This window comes from Eretmochelys imbricata, chromosome 17 (genome assembly GCF_965152235.1).
Source record: "Eretmochelys imbricata isolate rEreImb1 chromosome 17, rEreImb1.hap1, whole genome shotgun sequence".
Lineage (NCBI taxonomy): Eukaryota > Metazoa > Chordata > Testudines > Cheloniidae > Eretmochelys > Eretmochelys imbricata.
Window position 1 is genome coordinate 6,894,131 of NC_135588.1, and position 22,526 is coordinate 6,916,656.

At 37.8% G+C, this 22,526-nt stretch overlaps 1 protein-coding gene across 3 annotated transcripts in view; it reads left to right on the forward strand.

Annotated features, from left to right (window-relative positions):
- USP32 (ubiquitin specific peptidase 32) overlaps positions 1–21,920 on the forward strand; it is a 150,894-nt gene extending 128,974 nt beyond the window's left edge. For all 3 annotated transcript variants that reach the window (XM_077836362.1, XM_077836363.1, XM_077836364.1), the window contains exons 24-34: positions 515–666; positions 1,253–1,364; positions 2,154–2,365; positions 3,927–4,111; positions 5,757–5,843; positions 7,412–7,532; positions 14,381–14,572; positions 15,200–15,494; positions 16,093–16,520; positions 18,898–18,990; positions 19,525–21,920. In XM_077836362.1, the coding sequence (XP_077692488.1) occupies positions 515–666; positions 1,253–1,364; positions 2,154–2,365; positions 3,927–4,111; positions 5,757–5,843; positions 7,412–7,532; positions 14,381–14,572; positions 15,200–15,494; positions 16,093–16,520; positions 18,898–18,990; positions 19,525–19,698 (2,051 nt within the window). In that variant the 3' untranslated portion in view covers positions 19,699–21,920. The remainder of the gene's footprint in view (positions 1–514; positions 667–1,252; positions 1,365–2,153; positions 2,366–3,926; positions 4,112–5,756; positions 5,844–7,411; positions 7,533–14,380; positions 14,573–15,199; positions 15,495–16,092; positions 16,521–18,897; positions 18,991–19,524) is intronic.
- Positions 21,921–22,526: the final 606 nt, after the last annotated feature.

The window sequence follows — 22,526 nt, forward strand, 5'->3', positions numbered from 1 at the left end:
TGATTTAGCTGTCAAATATTTACATAGCAGTGAGCATAGTTCAGGTGCTGCCATCTCTTTTGTCTCAACTAAAAGATTTGATGCCTAAAGTGTGTAATATTCAGCATTTGAGGTCAGTAGCAATTTGATTATACAGATAGTTTTTGAGAGTCTGCCCAGTGCAGAATTGTACCGTGATCTTCAAACCTTTTACTGAAGAAAAATAATTTTTCATGCTTGCATCTTAAGACATTGAAAAAAAAAGACATAGTGTTTAAAAAACAAAACAAAAAACAAACAAAAAAACCCTTAACTGCTGCTCCCACACTTAAGCAGGTAATGAAGGTTCTCTTGTCCAGTATTAAGACCTTCTTTTGTCTTGGAAATGCTAGAAAAGTGTCTGGTAGTCAATGAAAAGATCAAGTCTTAAAATGGAAGAAACAATAGTTTTTTAATAAATGAGAAATGTGACCTGTATTATTCTCACAAAAACACTGCCATTTTGCTGACTAAAGTGTGTTTCTTTCTCTTAAAGTAATTAAATTAGATGGTACCACCCCTGTTCGATATGGGCTCAGACTGAACATGGATGAAAAGTATACAGGTTTAAAAAAGCAGCTAAGTGAACTTTGTGGGCTAAAACCAGAACAGATTCTTCTTGCAGAAGTACATAGCTCTAATATAAAGGTAACATGCTTTCATCGATACCAGCATCCTTTCAGTACTTAGAGTAATTACTGAAGCCTGTACATCAACATACTAAAATTCCTTCATATCTTCAACATAAGATCTTGTCTACATGAACACTGCACCAGTTTAATTAAAGGTGTGATTTTTAAATCAGTTTAGTTTAAATGGTGTGAGTCCATGTGAACGCTTTTATTTTGGTTTAAACCAGGGTTAATTTAGAATTGGTCTAAGCTGAATCCAAATAAACCACTCTAGAACCAGACCAAAGCAAAGTTATTTGCACCAGTTAAACTAAAGTGACTTCAAAATCACATTTTTAGGTAAAATGATACAACTTTCTCATTTTGACCGGGCCTAACTCAAAGACAAGCAGTGATATAATGTGTTTAAACGCTACCAAATATTTTAGGGCAGAAGCCTGATGAGAAATAACCTATTAATTCTAAATAAAATGTATATACTTTAAAGCCAAGTCTGCCATCACAAAATATTTTCAACAATAAATATATGCAGGATCACAGTGGAAAATACTAAATGCTGTTATAGTATACTATTATTCCTTTTATTCTGTTTTTCTCCACAGAACTTTCCTCAAGACAACCAGAAGGTTCGGTTATCAGTGAGTGGGTTTTTGTGTGCATTTGAGATACCGGTCCCAGGATCCCCCACGTCAGCGTCTAGTCCTGTGCAAACAGGTAAAACAAAATTATTCATTTTCCTCTTTGTTTAAATTGATCCAAGAGTATTGATTAGGTATAGATGGCGAGGTACAGAAAAAATCCAACTTTATAATGGGGAAAGAGATAAGGCTAAAGAAAAAGTATGGTTTGGAGGAAGGGAAGAATATTTCATACACTCAGTTGGATGGAACAGGAAATGTTTAAAAAAGAAAACAAAACACTGTTACAAGTTCTGGTTGCTGTTGCTAACTGTGTATTTATAATTAGATTTGGCATCAATACTGGGACAATAATATCTGTGTTATGTGTTTTATCCAAGGACTTCAGTACACTTTATAAACATTGATTAAACTTCACAACAGATCATAATCTTAAATTTACCCATTTTAAAAGGAGCATAACGGAGGCACAGAGAAATGATTTGCTGAAGGTCACCTAGTGAATCTTTGGCAAAGCTGGGAACAGAATCTGATTCATTCTTCTGTTTTGAGCAGTAGACACGCTGCTAACAGTGGGATGTATATTGCGACTGGGGCTGGCTACATCTGTTTCTCAAAGACTTAATTGTTTTTGAAGTGGTGGTATTAAGGGATAGATGTGAATGTTTGTCTGTGGTCCGTGTATACTTTGGAGTATAGATTCCTGGCATTCAGTAAATGACATGGGTCACTTCTATATAAGATAGCATTTAACAAGCAAGTTTGAGCAGATTGGTTTGTAGCCAAAGCAGCTGATTCATAGTTCACAAATATTAATGGTGCAAGTATCATAATTCAGTAACCATGTGTTTGTACCTAAATTCAGATTTCTCCACTGGGCCATCAGCTAATGGAATGCTCAACATAATGATGAATGGGGATTTCCCCAGACCAACACTAATTCCAAATGGAATGCCAAATACTGTAGTGCCATGTGGAACAGAGAATAACCTTGCCAATGGGATGATGAATGGTCATATGTCTTTGCTTTCTGATAGTCCATTTATAGGCTACATCATTGCAGTCCACAGAAAAATGGTTAGTATATTCTGCACTAGTTGCAAATGTGTGGTGTAGGCTACTTGTAAAAGGCAGTGATTTTTTTTTTGGATGAAGCTGTGATGAAGGAATGTATATTTGCAGTCCTAGGAAGGGCACACAAGTACCCATTTATCTGCACAATCACCTGTTATGTAGGCATACATGTGAAGTTGTATGAGCATGTGTTATGCTTTCCTTTGAAAGTTTAACCACCATGTCTAATGTAGGGGTTTTACTTTCCTCAGAGACTCTTAGCATATTTCCTTAGTGCTAAGACGCATTTTTGACTGTTCATTGTAGTCTAATCTATCTTGCTTTCAGGCATCCACTCTGATCAGAAGAAATCTGATTTGAGAAGCTACTTGAAACTCTTTTCTTTCCCTTTACCTGGAGCTGCATAATCTCCTTTACAGAACCAGTATAGAGCTAAGGCATATGGTACATTTGCAGGTCATTTTATTAGTGTCAACTGCTCTTTGTAAATGCATCTGTAGTCAAGTTAAACTATAAATGTCACGGCTGGTTGACTGAGTGCCTTAGATAATTCTGCACTCTGTATACATTCTCAGCCTTCAGGCATTAGAAGCGGTTAACATTTAAAGCCAGTGGTTTGTGGGCTAGAAGGCTGCATAACTTCCCTTTTCACAGTATATTTTTGTGAGGCTTTTTTTTACCATTGTCCAATAACACCATCATAGGCCTCATATAAGGGTTGGTAGGAGATCTTTTAGGGAATTGGTGTAATGTTCTTTATCAGATCCAAACTGGTTATGCAACCCATAAGGCAAAGCAAATTGCCTGCAGAAACGCCATCAAAAGTTTGTGCTGAGAGCTTTCTATTTCTAGGCATTGTATTAATGGTGGGGGTCAGCTGGCTAATAATGGTTTTTGTTTTTATCCAGGGATCTCAATATATTTTACAAACACAAATGTATTAAGCCTCAATATCTGTTACATAGGATGTATTGTTCCCATTCTTATAGATGGGGAGAATAAGGCACAAAGGTTAAATGACTTGTCCAAGATCTCTCAAAGTCCACAAAGCCCAAATCTGATTTCCTGTTGTGTTTTCTATTCACAATACCATCTTATTTTTCAAGGGATAAACACTGGGCAGGGTTTGCACTATGGGACTGATGACTTGTACGTAGAGGTGCTTGTTTACGTTTTTAAATGTTACCAGTTGGTGGGGAAGGGAAAGACATAAGTAATATTAAATAGAAAATAGAAGTTTAATTTAATACAGGTTTCTGATGGAAATGCTGATACAGCCTAGCAATTGCAGTCTATATGACACATGCTAAAGTAAATAAAAAGTCAATGACAGAGCTTTCAGACTGTAACTCAACTTTAAAAAACAACAGTTTTTAATGCTGACTTATTCGCATGATTCAGAGATGCTCAGTGATTTTATTGTAGAATTATTAGTCTCTTTAAGATCAAACAGAGCACAGGAAAATACTGAAGTGAATGACAAGTGGAAAGAGCTTTCTGATAGTCATAGTATCAGTTAATGTTCACAATACATTACATTCATTCCTTTAATATGTAAATACAGATGCGGACGGAACTATATTTCCTTTCATCTCAGAAGAATCGTCCCAGTCTCTTTGGAATGCCATTAATTGTTCCATGTACTGTTCATACTCGGAAAAAAGACTTGTATGATGCAGTATGGATTCAGGTTTCCCGGCTTGCCAGCCCTCTCCCTCCCCAGGAAGCTAGTAACCATGCACAAGACTGGTGAGTTGGATGTGCTAACCTATGGCTTGGAATCACCCTTTACTGTGGTACAGACTTCTTTATAAGGATTCAAAAGTATTAGTGCTTAGCCTTGCTTTGTAAATTTAACTGCTGACATGAGACATTCCATAAGATGAAGATATGGTCTTACTGCCCAATTAAACTCTAAATGTCAACTATTTTAGAAACTATTGCATATATTTTTAGCTCAAATGCATTGTTGCTGCCTGCAGATTCCATCTGGTGGGTTATTTTTGTAGCCAAGCCATTTTCATGTAGTACAAATTAAATAATGATGCTGTGTGTCCTTTAATATAGTTATCTAACTTATGCTTTTAGGTTTCAATTTAAGTTATTCTTACATACTGCACATTCTTGAATCATTGATTGATAATTCATTACATAGCCTGGTGCAGGAAAATAATACACTTTTTTCTTATGTGAGCACTGTTGATGTATTTTAAGAATGAGATACTGATAAGGTCTTTTGCTGTGTGGCAGTGCTTTTAGATGGTCTGGAATGTAATGAATTACATAGGTAGCTTGTGGGGTGGATTAATTTATAGCTGAGGAAATTTAAACAAGTGAGTCTGTTTCCATGTTAGCTAGGGGAGTAAATGGATATTCTGTCAATGGCAATCCTACTCCCAGTGAACTTAGTGGGAATTTAGCTTTTGGCTTGAATGGGATGAAGGTTTGGCTTTGTGGCAAATTATTAAATGTATTCAAAGAGGAATGAGACTTGAAAGAGAAAGGAGCCAAGTATACAGGACTAACAGACATAAGCCTGGTTTAAATGGAATTAAGTATGTTCCCACAGGGTTTTGTATGGGTTTAATTGAATTGGTTCAGACAGACACCTTTAGTTGTATCTGTGCAACTGTGTGTGTAGATCTGGCCTCCAGCAAATTTTCTGCTATGTCCCTTTGTTCACATCAGGGTGCTTTCTTGCAGCATTGTGACTGCTAAACAAGTCTCTAATGTTTAACATAGTGAATTAAATATTTCAATGTATTTCAGATGAGATGAGTGACCATTTTCCAATTTAGTGTATTCCTGTGAGCCTCTGATAATCTGGACTATTACTTAATTGGCTCAATGTATCCGCTAGTATATGCGGAGAGAATTCTACTGCTGTAGAGTCTTATGTGAGATCTGTTACCTCAGCAGGATCTTTAAAAGTATTTATGAATTTCCATCTCTGCAGTTTATTACTGTCCTTATAAACGGTCCAATAGCCTTATTTTACCGTGTGATAAAATGAGGCTTATAGTCTGATTGTATGATTGTGTGATTGATTGATTAATTTGTATTGTAATTATGCCTGCTGCTCTTTGGACTCCTCCCTCAAAAATTGTTGCAGTTTAATGTGACTGTCCTGAGCAGATTTACAAAGTAAACATTACAGTGTTTAGTGGAATTTAGATGACACAGGGAAGCATCTTGTTTTGTTAAGCAGCTCTTAATGGGTTGGAATCGGCTCCCTTAAGCATTGATCTCATGCACCATCATGCTTGCTTACTGTATTAAACATTCCTTCCAAGCAAAAAATCAAACGTGGGGTGAACAGTGTGTGCTGTATGGCAAGGAATTCAGCAGACTAGATCAATACTTACGTTTCTTGTTGTATTCTGTTCCGTTTCAGCGACGACAGCATGGGGTACCAGTATCCGTTTACCCTTAGGGTGGTTCAGAAGGATGGAAATTCTTGTGCGTGGTGTCCATGGTACAGGTGAATTGCTCTTTCTAGAATTGAGCCAGGGGATAACTTAAGCAGAAATGTAATTTATGATAATGGATTTTTGATAGATTTCAGGACTTCAAGAGGTAATATCCAACAATGAGAATTTGGAATTTAATTTAACCCAAACCCCCAAGTGTCAGGTTTTCACTGCAGAATTGCTTTTATGACTTACAGAGCTGAAAACTATTCTGACACGTAAGCTTCAACATAGGAAACCAGCACCAAGTTTTGAAATATATTTTAACCCGTTACATTCCTCAGGACAAGTCAGTACCAAACCCCCAAAAAGAACAAGTCTTTGACCACCTCAAAAGCCCTTACTAACTGTCCCCGTGTTGCCAGGTTGCTTTCTCTCTGCTGCTCCACATGAAGAAAATGTCTTTTCTATTGCAGGCCTGCCCTTCAAATATAAATCATTGCCTCCTAGCCTGAGTAGGAATTGACAGTGACAGAGGCAGTTCACCTTGGGGAAAGGCATGTATGAGCTGCTGTAGACAAGAGCCTTAACCTATTTCCCAGTAGCCAGAAACCTTTTCTCTTAGTCTAGAACACCCTCGCAAGTCTCCAAAAGCCATCAGAAATTGACTTGTCCCTATGGTGTGAAACACTTGAAAATTACCAAGTGTTCTTTAAGGTTTAACACTCAACTATACCTTAGGGCCTGTTCATATTATCAGTATAACTATTCACCTAAGGCTGGACTATATAGCTGTGTAACCGTCTTACACCCAGAAACATTGTCCCCACAGGCAATTAAATAAATTATATTAGATCAGGTACATCTCTTACTGTAGGAGACAACCAAGCTAGTGTGTGGTTATATCTGTAATACAGGTGGGCCTTTAGTGAACCTGAAACTAATCATGTTGACACTATACTGGACAATCCTTGGCTTACCTGGAGATCCTGCCTCTTGATGTCTAGTCCTCACAAGGACCAGGAGACTTCATACCCAGGAAAAAATATGACTGAAGAGAAACAAAAAATAAGCCTATTTGTGTGTTATAAACTGTTATAGAAGATGAAGACCTTGCCTTAACTTATAATCCACCCTGCATCACACACACATTTAAAAGTCTACACACAATTTGGAGAGGGGAAGAGAGGCACACATGACAGGTGCTAGTCATGTTGCATAATACACTGTTGGAAAGCATTCAGACTATGTCTTGATTACGAAAAAGTATGTGCATTAGCTATCCTGCTGTAACATCCTAGAGGAGACAAGGAACTGTAGTTTTTAACTGATAGATTTTTGGTCAAGGTCAACCATGGGTGGGGGTATAGTGTTGACTTTGCCTACCTACCTGGTGGTAAAAACTACAGTGCCCGGTCTCCACTAGGATGTTACAGAATGATCGCTAACGTACCTGGGTTATCCTACTGGAAAAGCACACCTTTCTGGCACTGAAGACAAAGTCTCAAACACCACAGTGATGGCCATGGTCTGAGAACAGGAAAAAGGAGGAGAACAAAGTATCCTCCTGATTAACAGGAATCTAAGTTATTGGATAATTCATCTGTCACCATTGAGGCTAAAGATTTTTTTCGTTTAGATTTTGCCGTGGGTGTAAAATCGAGTGTGCAGAAGACAGGGCTTGTATTGGAAATGCTTACATCGCCGTAGACTGGGATCCTACAGCCCTTCATCTCCGCTACCAGACGTCACAGGAACGGGTAAAATCATTTACAAAATAAACCCAGCAGCACATCTTAGGTTGCAATATTTACTTGTATTTTATTAGCTCTGAAATATATCCCATTTTAACATCACTTCCATGGTTGCATGCTCATCATTAGTCCATCTCAGCAGGAGCGAGATTAGAAACTTACTCTCAGTATTTAGGTACTTGCATTATTGCTTTTGTGTTTCATCTTCTGCTGAAATAATGAATACAAAATCAATAATGGGAAGAGCTAAAATGAAGGTTGTCTGTAAAGGGCAATTTGTGTGACATTGCTATATCCATAGGCCTTTTACTTAGTGATGACGCTTTTGATAACCACAAAAGGTGCACATTCCCAATGCGTCCCAATACAATGACCTTTGATTTAGTCTCCATAAATGAACTAAACAGGACAACATTCACAAAAAGAGAGGCCCCAATCTTGAAAGCACATGTGCACAAGCTAAACTTTTTTTAATACACATGAGTAGCCTCATCATCTTATTGGGACTACTTATGTGACTAAAGATAACATGTGTAAGTGATTTTGGGATTGGGATTTGTTTGCAAATTGTGCCTACAAAAATACTTGTGCCCTCCCTCAAGGGTAACTTTTTAAGCAAAAAACCAAAACAAAACCCCAGATGTCATGCTCCGTTTGTACATTGAAAGAATGCATCACCTGTCTGTGCATAGTTTAAAGAAACATTTTACAAACAGAACTTGGCTGGCGATTCTTGAAATTTTATCCTAAATAAATTAAAAATGTAACTTTTTGGTTGTAAGCTTTTGAAAACAGACCCTTCTTTGAGTGACCGCTATACATTCCTACTCATGGGATGCACCCGTGGTGCAGCTTTGAGTGGAACATGTCACAGCAGTGCCCATAGGAATTGTCTCTCGACTCTGTCTGCCCCTCTCTTTATTGTTCCTGAAAATCAAGGGCAAGGCTATCGGAGGAAGTGGTGTGCTCTGGTCACCTCACTTCCCTTCAACTGGGCAAGCAGACAGGCCAGAAACCTCTCTAGGGAGATGCAATTTGGACCTACCCTCCTAGAAGACTTAATGTTAGAAATTTTAACTTCTTTATTTTCTTAAGTATTTATTTTATTATTTCCCACATGTTGGTGTGAAAGCTTACAGATCCTGTGGTGGCTGCAACGGGGAAGAGGCCATGATTTAAGGGGTGTGCCTCTTAAATCATGTTGTATTCCCTGCTTTGGATGCCCATATGAGGTGTCTGGCTTGAGTGGTGAAAGGACAGTCTCCTTCAGCATTTGTGGTCTGCAACGCCTTAACCCCAAGAGTTCACAGGGAGTGTAAAACTGGCTCCATGCCCTACTACTTCAGGAGGCGCTAGTGTGTCCCTTTCATGAGAACTTACTAAGAATAGCGGTTTGCACTTTCATGGAAGTAGGGGCCATAGCAGAAGTTCCAAAGGAATTCAGGGGAAAGGGATTGTATTCCAGATAGCCATCTTTCTTCAGAATCAGTAACTGTCTCTGACCCATCTTAGACCTGAGAGAGCTCAACTCCATCAAAAAATTCAATTTCAGTATGTTGACCCTAGCATCCATAATTCTCTCCCAATAGCCCCAGATTTATTTGGGTGTCTCAGTTTCTGGGATACATATTTCCACATCCCTATCAGGCCTTTACACTGCAAATACCTTGGCATGCCTTAGGTATATTTCCCATTGTAGAAATTTGTGGAGCTGCTACATGGCTCTCTGTTCACACACTTACAAAACATTATGCACTAGACCTAGCATTCTGGTTGGATGCTGTATTTGAAGAGCACTGTTTAATTAGGACTTCACATTTCATCTTCCACAGATGACAGTATTGCATGGGCTGTGCACATTTACGCTCCATGCCCACCTTCCCCTCTTCCTTGGAGTCCTAATTACTGCCTCAGATCTGTGGAGACAATCAGAGGATCTGAGGTAGCCTGAGCCCCACAGCATCTTTTATAGCCCTCAGAATATTCAGAAACAGTGAGAGGAAGGGCAGCAGGGGGGCAGGAGAATTTCCAACAGGCGCAACTGTGAAACATTTAGCCAGCAGAGCTGCATTACCAGTGTATCTGGTGAGTGAACATGCAGAGTCCTTAATGAAGAGCTCCTGGTTACAAGTGAGTAACCTTCTTAAACTTGGCAAAGAGAGGTGTGTTGCTAAGGTGAATAATAATGAGCAACTTAAGTTGCTCAAAAGTGTCCTGCATGCAAAAGGTATTATGATTTTTAACATGCCCAGAGGCTGAATCTATTTGTACACATGCAGCCCTGAAGAGACACACATAAACAGTCAATTATACATACATTTAAATGGTCTTGATGCACAGAAGTGGGTTTTCATGTGTGCAGATGCACCAGTAAAGTATTTACAAGTACATTTGGATGCCCACTGAAAATTTGGCCCATATTGTCGCATTTGATGAAAGGCACAAGTTTTGTTGGCTCTCTGCCTTCTCATTTTAAAACGTGCATTGTATGCCCTGAACACATTATATGTAAGCTCAATCAAACATCTCTCCTATTGGTTTGAGGGTGACCTAAGGTTAGAGGAAGTCTGATGTGCTGTGTGGAAAACAGACTATACTTACTTGAAATTGTTTGATATCAGATGTTATAGAATAAACTTTAGTGAAACTGTGTGAGGGGATATGTGTGTGAAGAACGTATGCCAGTGGGTGCACAGAGACACGGAGGGTTGGCCTCCTGGATGGAAGTTGCATCTAGGCTGTTAGTTTGGAACTTCAGGGGTTTGACTGGAATTTGAAGGTCATCGATTAGCTCCTGAGGAGAAACAGAGCAAGATCACTGGGGTGGGTCCATGGGATTAACTGTGATCAAGAAGGGAAGCACTGCTGAGCCCTTACAAAATTAGACTTCAATCCCTAATAAAATAAGAAGTAGAAAGGTTACTGTAAGATATTATGATGTTTGTTTAATGTAGTTAAAATAAAAGTTTAGTAGTTTCTGAAATCCAGAAGTTGAAGGCATAGTCATTCAGAGGGGTTTTGAAGAGCTCTGAGGGCCTTCAAAGTAGTTAGGAGGGACAGCCGGGATCTCCCAGTATTCTCAGACAAGTGTCGTCAGGGTACTCTTAGAGCAGTAAAGGGGCTGTATTAGCAATACAGAGACACCGGTGTGCCTGTGTTGCCCGTGGAGGGGCAGCTTGTGACATCCTGCCACGTGGAGAATGGAGCATTCCCTTAATTTGTGTTTTTCTGTTTCGAAATGTGGAAGAGGCTAGCTGAGGAAAGAAGGGGTCACTAGCTATGATTGTGTATTGGGGGCAAACTGGTTTGAGTTTCGATGTTGTGCATTCTGGAGACTTGCTGGCACTCATATTGGTAGGGTTTGGAGGGTTGGGGGGAAAAGGACTGCAGTAGGCCGAAGAAGTTGAAAACCTTTAAATAGGTCATGAGAGAAGGAGATTTACAGAACATGGGGAGGTAACAATCCAAAAGGTACATGAAACATCTGGCATAGTAATGGCATCATTTAATTTGGACCAAGTTAATCTCTAGTGTTAATTGAATTGAAACCAGTGGCGTTATATGTAAGGGGTGGATTTGCCCATTTCACTGTAAAGGAGAACATTTCAGAGTGTCAGATGGAATTTGGGGCTTGTTCAGAGGAATAGCTAGTGCACAGCATACTGTGGTGTAAATTTTACGGCTGTCAAGCGATTAAAAAAATTAATGATGATTGATTGCACAATTAAAGAAATTAATCATGCAACTAATCGCATTGTTAAACAATAATAGAATACCATTTATTTAAATATTTTTGGATGTTTTCTACATTTTCAAATATTGATTTCAACTACAACACAGAATGCACAGTGTATAAGGCTTACTTTGTTTTTTATTACAAATATTTGCATGTAAAAAACAATAGAAACAGTATTTTTCAAGTCACCTCATACAAGTACTGTAGTGCAATCTCTTTATCATGAAAGTTGAACTTACAGTGTAGAAATATGTACAAAAAGAATTGCATTCAAAAATAAAACAATGTAAAATTTTAGAGCCTATAAGTCCACTCAATCCTACTTCTTGTTCAGCCAGCTCCTCAGACCAACAAGACAGACAAACAGGTTTGTTCGCCTTTGCAGGAGATAATGCTGCCTGCTTCTTGTTTCACAGCGGAGCAAATCAAAGCACTCTAGGGAACTTTTAGTGCACAGTAGCAGGGACAAGTTAGTGCACTGTGGATTCACACCCAACCTTGCTGCACATCAGCTGTTTGTCTAAACAAGCCCTCTGTGGAAAAGCAGTGTTAGAATATTCGAATATTGGAACTTCCGGGTCAGAGTTCAAACCCAGAATCTCTACGTTTCATTCTGTACTGTGCTAGTTATAGTAATGGCAAAATAAGCAGCTGACTTCGCCTGCTTGAATTGGATTTCAAGCACCGGCTAAAGTCTGGGTATTTTAAAAAAAGCGATGGCAAAAAGTGCCGAGTCTTTCAATATCTAAATGTAAAAGAGATGACTTTCCTTATCTACATCCTGAAGTAAATGGTAGAACACAAGGCTAGGTTCAGCCAAAGCCCAGATACCTGTGTCAGGGAAAACTTGCTTGAGCCATCGTAGCTTCAGAGAGCAAAAGCAAAACACTGGACACTAGTGGACAGCACTGGACAGTCTTTCTCTCCCAGTTCATTCCTCCACCACCGCGGGAATCAGATCCATATTACCAATGGCACCCCTTAAAATTCATGCCCAGGGTACTTGCTGATCGCACGTATCCTTGTCAGCTGAGTACAGGGTGGCTGACTGTTTGAGTAGTGCTTTTAGAACCAGACACTATACAGGACTTTATGTACCGCATCTCAGAGAGGTTCTTGTGCCAAGGTTAGGAGGGAAGGTTATGCGAAGAAACAAGGGGTGGCAATAATTTTTTTAAAAAACCATAGCTTTGCAGGTGGATGACCAGGTCAAAGATAAGGAAGGCAGAAATCTGGTACTTAGAGGCTCCAAGCTGTGTAAAGCAGTGACGATTGGCAGAATCCACAGCAAAAACCAAGGTCAGGCCAAAATTTTTTGCAGATTATTTCCAGAATGTGAGGTTTAGGAAGAGTGAGACTAAATTGGGAGGAGCTTTTAACTGCATAACCATACTCTTGTACTGATGAACCAAGATGGTAATTTTGGGGAAGATGGAAGTTCAACTACGCACCTCAAGACACATAGGGTATCTGTCAGACATATGGAGAGTTAAACTCTGCTGGCAAAGACTGAGTTCTTTACCCTTGATCCCTATACACACAAGTAGACTGGTGGTTTTGCTGTCAGCCATTATTACAAAGAGCAGTTGGCGCCTCTGTAGGCGTTATGTAATGGTCCAATCATGGTCTAACAGATGTCAGTCTGAGTCTCCAAAAATAACGTGGAGTTCAACAGGAGACCACGCCCAATTTAAAGGACACAGTATGTGTGAACATAGCATAGGAAACAATAATATAGTACTTTAAATTTAATGGTAGAGATAAAATGTCTCTAGAGAGACTTTCTTGGAAGTAACCCAAGTGATGGTGAGAAGGTAGCTAATAAACTTAGCTTCAAGTATGAGTAAATTCTAGATAGACTAAAAAAATTGCATCTAAATAAAGGATCATTGGCGCTATTTGCATATCTCATTACTTTGAGAGGGAAAATGAATATCCTATTAAAAGAAAAGATGGGAAAAGCCACGAAGTACATACTACAATAAAATAACTGTATCTCCTAAGGTTATCCTGTTTTTATGATGGCTGCCGTCAAATTGCCATGAACCTCAATGTTCCTCAATTTGCCTGTATGTAGAGAGAATGTGTAATACTTGTTGTACCTCAGGTGAGCGTCTGAGGCTTAATTAACATTTGTAAAGGATTTTTTTCAGATCCTCAGATGAAAGGCACTATATGTGCCTTATATTTATTTCCTTCCCGCACAATAGAAATGGAGGAATCAGACAAAAATAGGAATGTCTTAAAAAAATTGTATAGTAACATCTCTCTACCTAATAATCCTAAAGAGGAGACCTAGAGCTAGCTAAAATAAATAACTCTTCTAAATTTCACAATGTGTACCAAAGTGTGGGCTTTTTTAAAAAAAAAAACAAACAAACCACTGCTTGAAGAAATTCTAGGTAAACTAAAGCATATGAAAATGGTAACACCCCAGGCCCTGCTTATTTCATTTTTATAAAAAAGTTTGACTTTTTCAGCCACTTCCTCCATCTGACAACTTTCATGATCTGAAGTGGAGAAGCTTGCTATCCTCTGTATTGCGGTCATACCTAAGCCCCTGAAAGATTTATGTTCCTGAGCTTCATGTTAAGATGACAGACGTGACTTTATCACATAAATTTGCTTTTGAAGTTCCTTGCAAACAAGTTAAATAAGTTACTTCCCAATAAGTTTGCAAGGACCTTCTAAGAACCTTGGACGTGAATCTGAAGAACTTGGTGTGTTTTTGAGGTACAATAAAACCTCAAAGTTACAAACATCTCTGGAATGGAGGTTGTTTGTAACTCTACAATGTTCGTAACTGAACAACACATTATGGTTCTTTCAAAAATTTACAACTGAACATTAACTTAATACAGTTTTGAAAAACTTTACTATACAGAAGAAAAATGCTGCTTTCCCGCTATTTTGTTAGTAGTTGGTTTAACACAGTACTGTACTGTATTTGCTTTTTTTTGTGTTTGTGCTGCTACCTCATTGTGTACTTCCGGTTCGAAATGAGGTGTGTGTGGTTGACTGGGCAGTTCGTAACACTGGTGTTCATAACTCTGGGGGTCTACTGTATTAGGAAAGTTGCCAAGATACAGAGTTCATGTTAATCTGGTAACCTCTTTAGATTGTGGAAGAGCACGAAAGTGTTGAACAAAGCCGGCGGGCTCAGGCGGAGCCTATCAATCTGGATAGCTGTCTAAGAGCTTTTACCAGTGAGGAGGAACTGGGAGAAGATGAGATGTATTACTGTTCCAAGTGCAAGACTCATTGCCTGGCCACTAAAAAACTGGACCTTTGGAGGCTTCCCCCTATTTTGGTACAACTTTCAATAATTTTCTTTTTCTTTTGGGCAACAGTAAAAATGTACACTCAACATGAGAGTTCGGATTGCTGGGTACATCTTCCTACTTTCACAGAATAAGGAAGGTTTAGATCTACCTATGTTCCCTTTTGTCTCAACTGAATCATGGCTATCATAGGTGACGCAACGTGAGGTCGCTACACGTGTATTATCTGTTTTATATCATGTAAATGAAAAAATACCTGCTATAACTACTTAAATGAGATGTTCTGCTCAGCAAAGGATTGAAATGTTCATTGCATTTATTGCAGTGCCATTGGTTGTGTTACCTTTATGGAACACAGCCTTGTTCTCTTCTTTAAATTATGCAGCATCTACATTTGCTGCCTTTGAATTTGTCCAAAGCACACAAAGTATGCTTTACTATTTATTTATTTACTAAAGCTGTATCTCCTACCTACTGTTGGTTGGTAGATGTTGCCTCTGTAGACCCAGATACCACACATTGTACAATGCAAGTTGATTTGTGCTCTAATCTTATAGTATGTATATCTCTGGAAGGATAAAATGAACATTTAAATTACTTGATTAGGTCATTGTGGTATAACCATCACCTTGTTTGTTTAATGTGTTTCACCCTAGATAATTCACCTGAAACGATTTCAGTTTGTAAATGGCCGCTGGATAAAATCTCAGAAAATTGTTAAATTTCCTCGCGAAAATTTTGACCCAAGTGCCTTTCTGGTACAACGGGATCCAAGTCATTGTCAACGAAAGCAACGAACTCCCCAGGTTGACGACCTTTCTGAGCCACGGATTCTGCAAGGGGAGTCTAGAAAAACAGATCTCCAAAATACTTATACATCTGGCGAAGGGGATGTGCTGAACAGGAGTCCATCCTCATTTAACACTAGTAGCATCTTGAATAATATCAAAGGTAGGGAATAAATAGTAGAAATCAGTCTCTCTATAAATTGCAGTGTAGAAATTAGTGATTATTGACCTATAGCAAGACGTATGGTAGTTTTCTTCAAAATCATCTTTACCCTTGAACTTATAAAATACAAGCCAATTGAATAGTGTACTCATTGTAAAAGTGAGGTTATTTGTGTTTTATTGATTCAGAAGTTAAGTTTATTCTGAAACGTTGATTTCTGCCACTGTCTTCCATTGTAAGACTATTACAGCATTCATTAATAAGAAGTAGAGTTATTCAGGGTTGGTATATATTGGCATTTCAAATTTTCTGTGGCTTGAAGTTATTCAACTGCTATATGTGCCATTGCAGATTTTGGGGGCGGGGAGTAATTGACCTCTTTTTGCATAGCAAGATCTGCCAACTAATCCACGTAAAATTAATAGTTTCAATCTCTAGTCCTAACTATAAACTATGCATTGGTCGCTTAAAAAAAGAAGTTATCCATCCCAAAAGTTTTGTTCATTAGTGTCTCTGGTTATTGGAAGAAATCTTATATTGGAAAATCTAGGTTTTCAGCTTGCTTACCTTAAAAGGTTTTAACTTCTTTCTTTTACAGCATCTCCATCACCAGGGAGGAAAAGTGGAACTAGCTGTCCTTCAAGTAAAAACAGTAGCCCAAATAATAGCCCAAGGACTTTAGGAAGAGGTAAAGGGCGGCTGCGGCTACCACAGATAGGTAAAAACAAACTATCAAATAGCAAAGAAAATTTGGATGCAAGTAAAGAGAGTGGTACTGACCAGGAACAGAAATTTACTTCTGACCAAGGAGATGCCATTAGCAAAGGACACATTTTGGGTGGTAGCCAGAGTGAATTATTCATTTTTCAGGACGAGATGACTTTAGCCAATGGATACGTTTGTGAGCAGAATGCATATAGTAATGGCAGTATCAATGGTGTGATTGATAACCACAGTGAGGAAGATATGACAGATGACCAAAGAGAAGTCTGTGTTAACCCTATTTACAATCTATATGCCATTTCGGTAAGTTGACATTTTATATAAGTAAAATATGCTTAAACTGCAATTTTGTTGTTAAGTTTAGAATTTCACGTGCAATACACATGAAGTAAACATTTGTCCTTGAGAAGAATAACAAAAAGAAGAGGTAAATGGAGTTATCCTCCAGTAAATTCAGTTTACCATAAAGCTGAATATAACTGAAAAGTTAGTCTCTGCACAGTGCTTTTCTGCTTGAGTATCTGTCAGTCATAGAGTTTAAAGCCAGAGAGGGATCGCCAGAGGGGGACTGCCAGATCATCAGGTCTGACCTGTGTATTACAGGGCCGCCACCACCTTCACACTACACCCAACAATTGAAATTGTGTGCCTCAGGCAGAGAACGGGTACATCAATGCCTGAGGACCCTACAATGGCAGGGAACTGTTTGTGAGATTTATCCAAATAATCCTGGCAAGCAACCTTTATTCCACACTACAGAGAAAAGCAAAGTCACTGCTAATTTGGACTGGGAGAAAATAATTTCTGATTCCCCCCCCCCACAGTGATGAATTAAATCCTGAGCATGTGAGCTTTGCCAAGCCCAGATATTCAAAAATATGTGAAATACAGCACAGTCCATAAGAAGTTAGGATTGGAAGAGACTTTTCAGGTTACCTATTCCCACTTCCTGTGTCAAATAAGATCTTTCTTTGCTCTGAGTCCACTGGGAACTTTTCTAATGTTTTTTTTTGAAGATTATTGATAATGGGGACTCAGCTCTCTTCCTTAAGTATATTCTATTTCATAATTGTTCATATTGTTAAATGTATCCTTATATTTAACCTGACTTTTTTGCCAGATTTAGATTCTCACCTGTTCCTAGAGTTAATGATTAAAGTATCATTTACATAAAGCTTTACTTTCTCAAAATGCTTCCCAGATACTGGGCTGCCAAATTAATGTTTGAGGATTATGTTTGTAGACAGGTACAGACATATTGAATATTTATTTGTCTGACAGTCTGGAAAATACCAAAACTCATTAATTTCTTACCATTATTAATACTTACGAATACAACATCTAAACGCACTTTCCTAATGAAGGGGGCAGACAGTGACTAGATTAACTGGTTATTGATGACCATTGTGCACATATGATATAGCTGTTTGATTTTATTTAAATTTCTCCCTTCTCACTATATTCTCTCTTACTGAGTTTGAATGGAGAAGGCATTTAATTGACTAATGAGTATTCGTAGACCTCTCAGAAGAAGTGAATCTTTGGGAAAGGTTTGACTGTCAGGTCTAGACACACTTGCCCTGCTGGACACTTGCCAAACTGTTGTGAAGGGATCCCATATGTTTTAAGCCTCCAGAGTCCAAATGAAGTCCAGGCAGTCACTGAGTTCACCATTGTGCCTGGTCTTGGGGGGTTGGGGACACATGCTTAACACCTTGTCAGCGAGAGAGAGGCATTTCTTGATACAGCAATTTCATAATAACTTTACAATATCAACCAGAATTCATAAGTTGTACAGCAAGATTCCCACAAATGTCACAGAGAGAGGGGGAGCTTGACACTCTGCATTTGAGAGGTTGTTCTAAGCATATGGTGCAACACCGAGGAAGATAAATATGGTGGGGGAGCAGTGAGAGAAACACCAGGGGGACACTGAGGTTGGCATTGTTACTGGAGATGCGTAAGGGATGAGAAATTCAAACACGATATGGTAGGTGAGGAGTAGCCAATGGTGTGGTTCAAAGAGGGAAATGATGTGGTGAGAGCAACAGGCAAGGACAATAATCTTTGCAGCAGCGTTTTAAACATGCTGAAGCAGAGATGTAGGCACCAGGGAGGCCAGAGAAGAGTGGTTGCAAGAAAGCAAGGGACAGGATGACTAGGATGTGAAAAGTGTGGGGGTTTTTATTTTTTAGTTGTGGTGACAAATTAAGAATCCAACTTACTTGATATTGTAGAAGATAATGAATTGTTAACACATGGATAGGGAAAGGAATTAGATGATTTCAAAGATAAAAGGGATGGGGGAAAATGGTGGTGGTATAATAACGGAGAAAGATGAATGCAGGAGAAGGGTGTGAGGGAGAAATTTAATTGAGTTTGGCCAGGTTGAGCTGGAACTGCCAGAAGATCATCCATGACATACCTTTCATCCCCTTGAATAACGCAATTGGGTGTGTCCTAGGTAGACTGTAGCTAGAACTTGCTCTAGGTTGCATTGACATGAGGAAAGAGCTTTGATCAAGTAGAGCCTGTAACATTGAAGCATTCAGTAGATGAGCATTTTAGGATCTGTTGATTTCAAGGGATGTCTTGAACCATTGCCACTTAGTGACAGAAAGCAGATTGGTTTCAATCTCAATGAATGATATATTTTTAATTCAAAAAAATCTTTTTTTAGTGCCATTCAGGAATTATGGGAGGAGGTCATTATGTCACTTATGCCAAAAACCCAAATAACAAGTGGTACTGTTACAATGACAGCAGCTGTAAGGTAAATATTTCATTTTCATTAAAGATTAGTTTGGGTTGGGGCTAAAACCCAATTTTATGTTTGTTTAGAAATATGAATAGCTTGAAAAACGTAACATATGAACATTAAAATGGTGATCTGAAATTGCACTTGGAAAACTTTTAACATTAAAATTTGCATATCAGCTGCTAACAGAGTAAGGAAACATACTTGATGATTTTGAACCAAAATGAAAAAGTTGCCCAATAACAATCTAAACAAAATAAATGTTGTCACTTGTGCTAGACATTTTGAGTTGAAGCTACTGGATAACTGTGGTTTGAATATTTTCTTAGTAATTGCATTTATTATTATCATTATAAAAGTCATCTCTCACTTTCAGGTAAATAATTTCGCCTGATAAAGTAAGGCAGATGGAGAAAATGTGACTGTTCTTGTTCTAACTGTCCATTTTTAAAATGATTGTTTCTACAGTAAATGCATATATTTAAATTCAGTGATGGTAGCACAATGGTACAAGTGCAAGTTTTAGTAAATGTTTGTTCTGCTTTCCAGGAATTACATCCTGATGAAATTGACACCGACTCTGCCTACATTCTTTTCTATGAGCAGCAGGGGGTAGACTATGCGCAGTTTTTGCCAAAGATAGATGGCAAAAAGATGGCAGACACAAGCAGCATGGATGAAGATTTTGAGTCTGATTATAAAAAGTACTGTGTTTTACAGTAAACAAGTGATCTTCCATGGACCGTTTGAGAGCATGCAGGATGAAACTTACATTTGGCTACAGTGTTGTTGAAGTGAACAAGCTAAATGTCAGTTGTCTTATCCTGTGGTCAGAAAGCACAACAAGAAAAATCTAATTAGATAGCAGTTAATATAAACGTTGTTTTTGTTCTAATATCTCACTACATGGCTCTAAACAATTCTGATGTTAGACATCAGATTAAAACTGCCATTGGCCTTTAAATAACATGGTTTGATGAAAGCCAACGAGGACCAAATAAGAGCTAAATGAAATAGTCCAAATAAGAGCTAAACAGAGTAGTGTAGCGTTTACCAATTATTCTAACAAAATCCTAAGGTTCTCCTTCGATTCAAGATGATGGGAAAAAATTCTAGTGTTGTCTGTTGACAACACGATATTGCTACCTCCTTTTTCCTGAAGTTTCATCCCATTTTATTGGCAAGACAGGGAAAGCAAGAAAATGAAAAGTGCACAAAGCTTACAAAATGGTTATGGAATTTTTCCATTTTTGCCACTATTTATGTGTATTGTTGCTTTCAATGTGTTGGGAGCGCAACCAAATCATAATTTGAGCGCAGATTGATTTCTGCACTTGAATGGTTTATTATACTTTTGTTTTCTCCACATGTTGGTTGTGCAAATCAGCAAATTTCAGGAATGGCTGTCTGGCCTGAGGAATCCTGTCTTTTATATACTGAAAAGTCTCAGAAAAAATATCTGTGGTTATATGCATTGTGTCTGAATGTGCACTTTGCACAAAGTGCTCCCAACGCATGGAAGGACAGGTGTTATGTTTCATTACTAGTGTTGCTTTTAAATTTTGCACTTTTTAAAAAAATTCATACCAGTACAATTCAGAAGCATTGTTCGTTTTTGTTGCTGTAAGGTCTCCAGAATGAATGGATGTCACCGTTATCTACTATGTCTTTTAAAACAAACGTCAGAAATGATGGTTGTCAGGTAGTTATGTTAAGAGGCAAGAAGGATTTTTGTTCATTTAATAATTTAAACTGGGTTTGGTTTCTTAATTGGTTTGCATTTTCACATTTTCTTACTGTAACAGGCTAGGGATTAATTTGCAGGGTTTTTGAAAAAACCCACTTTTTAACAGCATTAGTCAACAAATTTGCTACTACTTGGCATTCATTTTATTACTCACTGGCTAGATTCTGCTTTCCTTGCCCATCCAAAACTCCCTTTTAAGTCAATGGGGTTTTGGCTTGAGCAAGGAATGCAGGATGGTTGGGGCTTGTTCGAGACTGGAAAAAAGGTTATTTATGAAAAGGCATTTCTTTTAGTATTTTAGCCGTGTTAAATTGTTAGCATATCTGAATTGAGGTAAATATTTTACTCTTTTTTCAGCCTTTTCTTCAACTGAGCCTCAGCAAGTTAGTAATTTTATCATTCATTTCCTTAAGCATCCCTCTTTAGACTTGGCATAATTACTGATTAAATTTACATTGTAGATCTGTAAAATTAGTTAATATTCAACCTCCTTTCAGTGTATTCTACAACAATGCCAAATCAACTAGGAAGTATACACTTTTCAGAAAGGGTCTGTTTTTATCCATTTAAGAAACTATATAAAGTTGATCGTGCTGTCTTTACTCAGGCAACCCCCCCTCCCCAATCTTAAATGGAAGTTGTAAGGATTGATCAGTTTCAAAATAAGTATTGTCTTTGACCTAAGGTGTCGAGCCCTATTTTGTGTGTTCTTTTATCTTTAGAGTGGTCTAAACAGTGAGGTTGAAGAAAAGCAAATGTTATGAATTGTGGAATTTCTCATTTTGGAATTTTGTGATCACATTTGTCTATATCTCCCTAGCCAAACTCCATGAAAATTGAAAGATTTTCAAATTATTTACTTAAAAAGGTTTTATTTAAGCAGGTAGCACAATCTACTAATGTTATTTGATCTTCTGTGTTTGTTACATTGGTTGTAATTATTTTTTTTTAATTAAATTAATTCATGAATTAGCAGGAAATTTATTAAGTTAACTACATTCACTTTGTAAATTATTGTATAAAACTTATTGACAATGCACTGACTTTAGAAAGATGTTAATGTACATAAATACCATGTAAATAAAAGTGTTGATGTATTGGAATATGAACTGTATAAAAATGTATCAGTAATTGTATATGGAGTGAACTTGTTTATCTGTAACTATATTATTCAGACAAATTAAAAACTGTGGATGCAGCTCAAGTGTCATAATTTTTTTATGTCAAAGTTAATTTTTAATGCAAAAGTTTATTTTTTCTACTCTCAAGTTTCAGTACTTTTTTTCAAAGAGTTTCTATACGTTTTTGGACCCAAAGGATTGAATGGCTTGAGTAAGTATGTTATAAATTCTTTGCGGTATTGCTATTGCGCCTGTTTAAATGAGCTAACAACATTCTCTCTACATTTATTTTTAACAATTGCTTTTAATTACTTTGGATTATTTTAATCTAACAATGTCCCTTTTATTTTCTGAATGTGTCAGGTTAACAGTATTTTTAAGAAGTAAATTTCCATACCTATCTTACAAATCATACCTTATCCTATTAAAGTGAAAATATTAAACTAATTTTCTGTCATCTTTTTGCATTTCTTGCAACTTTGGACAATGAAAATAGATTTAATAGTTTCTAGTCACTTAACTTTTAGGTTCTCATGCAGCTAGCACAATATTGTGATGTTTGGGTTGCCCCTGAAGTTGGGAAATGTTCATGCTGAAAATCTTGGTTTTAGAATGAATGGAATTTTAATAAAATAGTGCAAAGTTTTGTCAGTTCAAGTTTTCATAAAATCTTTTTCACAAAA